Genomic DNA, 8,214 nt, shown 5'->3' with positions numbered 1-8,214 from the left:
GGAGCAGCCCCACCTGACGGGCTTTTGCATGTGGTCTACTTGCAGAGGCAGAAGATCGTATCCAATGCGAGTCCTTCTCAAAGCAGGCCTGTTGGAGTGAAACTCGGGGTTCACCCATACTTCTGCTTGTCCCATGCTTTTTTTTCCTGCTGGTCCCATGCTTTCTTGGTCTGAACAGTTTTCCATTTGCCTGACCACTTTCTCTGGGAAAACCTGCTCTTTAGCACTGAAGTAGAGCAAATGTCAATCTGGTTGACGTTTGCTCCACTTTAGCGGTAAAGTTTGGGTTTCCATAGGGGGAAGTGCCAGGACAAGCAGAAGTCTAGATGAGTCCTCAGCCATGCCCATTAACCTCAATGGGTTCACTCTAAGTAGGACCAGCATTGGTTCCAACCCAGGATTCTTGCATCTCTTCGCACCCAGAGCTTTGCAACAGAGCCAGTCTTATATTCAGCAGCCAGCAGCCTTTACGCATGTGAACTATCCCTTGCTGGATAATGCTGTGATGGAGAATGAGGTTACACACGTCACAACGTGACTTTTGCAGATCTTTTTAACCAACAGATTAAACAAAGCTTCAATACTGCAGTAAAAGACCCTGGAGGCATCTCTTCACTGTAGACACAGAATAGTTTGCAAATGTTCTGAGAAGGGGTTTCGTCACATTAAATCAACAATGAGTGTTAATACAATATATGGGAGAATAACTCTCCTAGCCACCCCCCCTCTTTGTTCCTTGTGGATTTTTAGTCCCCCTTGTATACGATGAAATTTCTGTCGGATTCATAGACCTTGACTTTGTGCAGGCATCCATCTGGAAGGATTTTTTCAAGGTTGTTCCATATGTACACGGCTAAGTTCTCTGTTGTGCTGGAGGAAGAGCAGAGAGGTTGATATGGAAAAGGAAGAGACTTCATAATATACGCTGTTTCCCCTTTTTTAATACGTAGTCATAAATTAAGCCATGGCAGGGTTTTTAAGCATTTGAGAAATATAAGACATACCCCGGAAATAAGCCATACTTCCGGAAACCAACCCCCACAGGCACCTCCGCTCACAGAGTCACTCCATGCGGCCGGCACTGCAGGAGCGTGATCAGCGGTGAAGCGGCGCTCCAAGAGCTCCGCTTACCAGCTGATCGCGCTCCTGCCTTGCTGGCTGCATCCCCGCGCTCCGCCTTCTCGTCCACCGCCGTCCCTGCCGCTTCCGTGCTTGCCGCCACCGCTGAGCTCACTGCTTCTTCCTTGCCTGGCCCGGCCAAGGAGCTTCGAGTGCCCTGCAGCGGCGGGCGTAGGTTTTTCTACACAAAGGTAGCGCTGCCTTCAAACCTGCCTTTCTTTACCCCTGTTGCTTCTCGCCCATGACTTCAAATCAAATCGGTGTATATTCTGCTCTAATGTAGCCTTAGTCTGGATAAGGCACAGGGTGTCTCAGGGCGCACCCACTCCAGATATTTAAGCACACATTTAAAGCACATGGCTTCTTCCCCCCAGAGAATCCTGGGAACTGTTGTTTGTGAAATGTACTGGGAATTGTAGCTCTCTGTGCGTGGGAAAACTACAGCTCCCAAGATTCTTTTGGGGAAGTGGGGGAAAACGGAGCCACCATCTTCCAGGCTGCGCTCACATGACCTGCACAAAAAGGCTTTTTCCAAGCATGGCGGACAAAATTTGGAATTTGGGGGAGCCGTGTGAGATCATGTCCCGAAACTGCGCGAGAGCATGGTGCCCAAAATGGTTGCCATGCTCGTGTGGGGGGAAAACGGGATGTACTGCGCACAACCTTGACAGCTACCCACCTTGGAAGCTTGGCAAAAAAATCAACATCCTGGTCCAGGTTCTTGTGGTCGAGTGGATCCATAATGGCTTCCTGTAGATAAGAGCAAATATCTGGTTGGGAACAGGGATTGTGAAGTTCTAAACTTTGCCTCTGAGGTTCATAACTCTGGAATTACCTTCATATATTCCTGAAGCTTGTAAATATTCATGAACATTCCACTGATGGAGTCAATCTGTGAGACAAGTTAAATGATAGCAATAGCAATAATGGTGATGATTTTATGCCAGGTATTTATATATCTTTTACTATTCAGAATTTCTGGTGCTGTACATACAAAGTACATAATCCCCCCCTCCTAAAAATGACAATAATAATAATTTTATTTTTTAGCCCTTGGAGTGTTCAGAGGACTTAGAACTGCTCTTGAATACTACTACTACTACTACTACAACAACAACAATTTGTATCCCACCCTACCTGGCTGAGGCCAGGCTCAGAGCAGCTAACATCATACATACTATGATAATGCCGTACTATTAACAACAATGGTGTGTGTGGGGGGGTGTACCAATGCTAGGAACTATCACAAGAGGTGATGATTGGATAAATGCACAGAGAAAAGATTTATCAATGGCTATTGGCTTAAAATGGAACCTCCATTTGCAGACGCAGTATATCTCTAGATATCAGGTACTAAGGACAAACAACAGGGGAAAGACATGGTCATTGTGCTCTGCTTATGTGTGACCTTTAAGGCATTGGGGTGGTCAAATGGTTGGAAACAGAAGGCCGAGCTAGATGGAACTGGTTTTGATCCTGCAAGGCAGCCTCTAGTCAAGGGATCCGATCCCACAGGACTCAGTGGTGAATTGAATCATGGCAGCAGCACATCTCAAGTGCTGCTGAGAATCTCAGACTCTTGGTAAAAGCACAAGACCTGTTTTCAAACAACAAAAGAAAAATGCTCTACCTTTCCACATATGGTCACTGTCACTGCAAAGGAGAAAGAAGAAACCGTGAGAGAGGGAGTTGTTAGCATTAATTGCAGACCCAATTCAGTACCACAAGGTGGTAGCAAAGAGTTGGGTAAAGCACATCTCTTGCTGAAACATATAATCGCCTCTGCAATAAGGGAAAATACAGGTATGAGGGTGGGGGAAGTGGTAAAGCTCTCCCACTTGCATGCTTTTGTGCTGCCTCACCTCCAGAAAACATGGGAAATGAGCACGTCACAGCATGGGTGTAGGCAGGGGGCAGGAGGGGGCAGTTGCCCCCCCCTAGAAGCAGGGCCGCTGGTGGCCAGCCTGCCCCGCTGCCCACCGCCGCCCGGTGCCGTCTCCCTTCTCCCTGGCTGGCTGTGGGCGCTTTGCCCTCCACCCACTTTTCCCCTCCACCCGCCCCACAGCCAGCCGGCTAGAAGGGACGTCTCCCTTGCTGGCTGTGGGGCGGGTGGAGGGAAAGCCAGTTTTCCCTCCACCCGCCCCGGCGATCGCGGAGGGGGAGGAGGGGGTTGGAGCAGCCCGATTTGGGGCTGATCCTGGCGCCCCTTCGCCCCTGCCGATCGCGGAGGGGGTCGGAGCAGCCCGATTTTGGGCTGATCCTGGCGCCCCCTCGCCCCTGCCGTTCACGGAGGGGGAGGAGGGGGTTGGAGCAGCCCGATTTGGGGCTGATCCTGGTGCCCCCTCGCCCCTGCCGGTTGCGGAGGGGGAGGAGGGGGCCGGAGCAGCCCGATTTTGGGCTGATCCTGGCGCCCCCTCGCCCCTGCCGGTCGCGGAGGGGGAGGAGGGGGTCAGAGCAGCCCGATTTCGGGCTGATCCTGCCGCCCCCTCGCCCCTGAACGACCATGGCTTTCCTTGCCCCACTGTGGCCCCTCCCCCGTGCCTTGGCCCTTGCCCCCCCATAATTTTGATCCTGGCTACGTCCCTGAGTCACAGAGAACTAGCCTGATGTGCTGCTAAATTTCCGCATGCAAGGTCTCCCCTCTTCCCCAACAGAAGAGCATTCAAGTGTGCAACCCCAAAGGGGCACAATCCTGGGGAATTTGGCCACTCAATTTTGCCAGCTGAAGCTGAGTACACACTGCTGGATTCTAAGCCTCTGGTGAGAAAAATCTCCATTCGGATTCTAGCAGGGAAAACACTGAACAGGGTCTCTTCCCACCAGAAAGAGGAATGCCTTTCCAAGCTTTATCACCCCTTACCCTGTTTGCCTGTAGAAGAATTTGCTCCAGTCTTTACATGGAGACAGTATGTATCATCATCATCAATGCTAAAAAGGCTCACCACTCTTTACCTTTGTAGTTATGCCCGTGGCTCTGATTGCATTTCCCAAAGAGCTTCCTATTCTCCTCCTCATTCAGAGATTTGCTGTAAGACAGTGGGTGAGGGTTGAGAAAAAGAAGCAGCCAACAGGAATACGATGAAAACAGCAAGAGAGGCAATCTAACTGCAGATGGGAACAGAGAAGGAAGCCTTTTGTGCACGGAGACTGTGTCTATTGTCAGCGACTAGCAAGGATAACTCAAAATGGACCCTCAGAGGCTGTATGCTTCTGAAGCAGCCCTTTAAAAAACAAACAAACTGAGCCATACCCAACCCGGCTTCTTTGCAGCTATTTGTAAGTCTTCTTTTGTTTTATTATTACATTTAAACCTCACTTTTCCTCCAAGGAGGCATTCATGCCTATCCTTCCTCCCACTTTCATCCTCACAACAATGCTGCAATGTCATTGGCTAGACTGAGAGAGACTTTATCTCTTGTGCCACCTCTACATTCGGTGATGATTCCTGACTCTGCTGAGCCCTATATAGCCCAGTTAACGTAAATCATTATGCCAAATTATTGCTGTTGCAGATGCTTGCTGAACCTATATTGCATGTGGCTGCCCTTTGCAGAGATCATGGAGGAGCAAGTTTCCAGCATCTCTCTTGACTTTTTCTTCAAACTCCAAGATCCACAAACTGGATGCAAAACACTCTCGGAATAAAAGGACAGGGCCTCTGAGCACATGCTCAGCCCAGGAATTTGCTTTCAGTTCCAGAACTGAGCACAAGGCCGTTTTACCCCGAGCGTTCTTCATCGCAGCTGCATAATTTAGAAGGAAAAAGAAAGAACCTTTCTCTTGTAGCAATGCCAGCAATTTTAACAGAAGAAACATGGTAACTTTAAAACGAAAATAGCCACTTGACCTTGACAATAAGGGTATTCCATCAACGCTATTTTAAATGTCTATATTAATAGAGGTAGTCCAAGAAAACAGCCAGCTGGATCAGGCCAGTGGCCCATCTAGTTCAGTATCCTGTTCTCACAGTGGCCAACCGGATGGCTGTTGTGAAACAACCGGGAGTTGTTTATCTCTGGCAAGTCCCTCAGAGATCTACCAGTAAATCCTGATCTACCTCGTCACCAACTCTGGAGAGAAATAGCACACCTCGTACTGTTTGCCTTTTGCTGTGTGTGTGTGTGTGTGTGTGTGTGTGTGTAATGCAACACTTCATTTATACGAGCTTTTGTTCACAAAAGCACTTTCTACAATAAACCTTTTAATCTTTCTTCCAGGTGCTGCAATACCCTTGGTATATGCATGTGTGTTTTGCAAGAGATACTCAAATGTCCCCCTCTGGAATACATCCTCTCAACCCGGGTGGGAGGCTTCCTTGTTCTGCTCTGTCTGCAATCTAAGCAGCATTAGCTACAACAATCACGTTGCCTTTCCCCCAAGTAGAAATAATTTCTTATTCATTCTTCCCCAGAACTCGAGTTACTAGCTTACATATACCAACCCCAGTTCCTGTACCTTTAACTGTGAATATTAGTAGGTGGGGGAAATATTTTTTTTCCTGGGCCATGAGAAGCTTTGCCACTTGGCAACCTTTCCCAGAACCCTGTTTGTCAGTACTATATATACTGGAGTCCCCAAACTAAGGCCCGGGGGCCGGATGTGGCCCAATCGCCTTCTAAATCTGGCCTGCATACGGTCCAGGAATCAGCATGTTTTTACATGAGTAGAATGTGTCCTTTTATTTAAAATGCATCTCTGGGTTATTTGTGGGGCCTGCCTGGTGTTTTTACATGAGTAGAGTGTGTCCTTTTATTTAAAATGCATCTCTGGGTTATTCGTGGGGCATAGGAATTCATTTTTTTTTTAAAAAAAAATAGTCCGGCCCCCCACAAGGTCTGAGGGACAGTGGATCGGCCCCCTGTTGAAAAAGTTTGCTGACCCCTGATATATACTGGCACTCTGTAGCCCAGTGGTAGGGCATCTGTTCTGCATGCAGAAAATCCCAGGTTCAGTCCCCAGCACCTCCAAGTTGGATAATAATAACAATAATACTGTAATGATGATGATGATGATAATAATAATAATAATATTACTTATTATTTATACCCTGCCCATCTGGCTGGTTTTCCCCAGCCACTCTGGGCGGCTCCCAACAGAATTGAAAGCACAATACAACATCAAACATTAAAAACTTCCCTAAACAGGGCTGCCTTCAGATGTCTTCTAAAAGTCAGATACGGTAGTTGTTTATTTCCTTGACATCTGATAGGAGGGTGTTCCACAGGGTGGGCGCCACTACCAAGAAGGCCCTCTAACTGGCTTAAAGCTGACTTGGACAAAAGTGTCCATTTTCCTTCTATTGACATCATTGATGAAATCCTCTTTTAAGTTATTTCCCTTTTTACAGACATCTAGGCCCTACTTTTCAGCTTCTTCGCCATCCCATCTACTTTCTTCCTGTCTTGTTCAAGTGACAAATTGGCAGAGTCCTGTTGGGCCCTGAAGACTAGTCAGTTGGCTGTTGCACTAATTTTTGTCCACTTCATGAACAGAGTAAACAGTGGAAAGAATGAATGGCCACTGGAGACAGAAATCTATGACATACCCTCCAAGCTTTCTCCGAAGAAAATAGGGGTGTCCTATCTAATAATAATAATAATAATAATAATAATAATAATAATAATAATAATAATTTTATTCTTTATACCACACCCATTTGACTGGCGGCTTCCAACATATATAAAAGAATAACAAATAACAAAGCATTAAACATTAAAAAACTTCCCTATACAAGGCTGCCTTCAGATGTCTTCTAAAGGTTGTATAATTACTTATCTCCTTAGCTTGGGGGGTCACAAAACTCTATACCCTCCAACATTTCTCCAATGAAGATAGGAACGTCCTAAGGAAGAGTGGGACATTCCGGGATCAAATCAGAAACTGGGATGGCTTTGTAAATCCAGGACTGTCCCTGGAAAAGAGGGACACTTGGAGGGTCTGCTATGAGAGCTTCTGAATCTCCTTAGACATCCTTTCTCACCACTGTTGCAGGGTGGGGCAGGTCATACAGGGGACAGTGGGGAGAGCTAATATGCATTAAGAAACCCAACGCTTCATATTGCATAGCTGAGATAAAGATCCTGAACTTGGGAAGGAAACTGCTGCAATAACACCCATCGATCTTACCCTACAGTCCAAACCTGGTTAACATTTGCCCTTTGGCTCTAGTTGCTCTTTGAACGATATGAGTATCAGAGATGCTATCTTGGGCAACTGGTTCCTTATGCCCGGAGAATTGTAGGTACAGGAAATACTCACTAGAATCCATTGGACAGCCAGTGTTCTGAGAGGTTGCACATCTATGCTTCCTTCCAGGGATGGGGAAATCATGGGCTCTTTGGTCACCTATGAATTCAAAACATGTTTTCTCCTCCCAACCCTGCACCTTCCCTCTTCCCCCGTTGTTACCTGTTCAGCCTATGGGCAGCTGCAAATGTTTCGGTGCGAGAAAGGAAGGTCATCTTGCCTGCGGTGTTCAGCTTGCTATCTTTCGCCACACGCTCCATTGTTACAGAGGGTTGGTAGCTGAGCTGCCGTTAAAAGCGGAAAACCTTCATGCGGGGCCCAAATAAATATATCCACAAGTTGTCATGTGGTGGATGGTAGACCGGCCAATCGGATGCAAATTCTTCTTCAGACAGCGTATCTCCTGGCCTAAATTTCCTTACACAGAACAACCATAAGCATTGTTTTTTGTTTTGCATCAGTTAAGTCAGCGTATTTCCTTCCTGATTAAAGCCATAGTTTAATGGGGATTTTTTTTAAAATAAATAAATAAATAAATAGTCAAGGCTCACGTGGATTGTCTAATTTGAGTTGGAACTTTTTGGGAAAGGACATTGTTTCTTAGGGTGAGTGCAGGGATATGGACATTTCTCCTAACTGGTTGTTGTTTGTGAATGCATATCCCTCAATATTACTGGGTCTTTACTTAGATTTTTTGTGTTTAAACTGTAGAAGATCTGTCATGGATGAAACAAAAGTGGTTTTGGCTCTAAGATGGATCTCCAGCGAAATACAACAAGTTAGGTAGCTCAAATCTTCCTTCCTTCCTTCCTTCCTTCCTTCCTTCCTTCCTTCCTTCCTTCCTTCCTT

General features: G+C 46.7%; 1 protein-coding gene across 1 annotated transcript; it reads right to left on the bottom strand.

Moving 5' to 3' along the window:
- Positions 1-539: 539 nt before the first annotated feature.
- On the bottom strand, positions 540-7,649 carry LOC118097357 (6-pyruvoyl tetrahydrobiopterin synthase). Its single transcript, XM_035140130.3, has 6 exons — positions 7,528-7,649; positions 4,072-4,145; positions 2,750-2,772; positions 1,955-2,011; positions 1,799-1,869; positions 540-870 (listed from the first exon to the last, which is right to left on the bottom strand). Exons 1-6 carry the CDS (start codon positions 7,623-7,625, stop codon positions 747-749), a joined length of 447 nt encoding a protein of 148 aa, XP_034996021.1. The 5' UTR covers positions 7,626-7,649; the 3' UTR covers positions 540-746.
- Positions 7,650-8,214: the final 565 nt, after the last annotated feature.

This window comes from Zootoca vivipara, chromosome 14 (assembly GCF_965207765.1).
Source record: "Zootoca vivipara chromosome 14, rZooViv2.hap1.1, whole genome shotgun sequence".
In the NCBI taxonomy this organism is placed as follows: Eukaryota; Metazoa; Chordata; class Lepidosauria; order Squamata; family Lacertidae; genus Zootoca; species Zootoca vivipara.
This window is presented reverse-complemented; position numbering and strand designations above follow the sequence as displayed.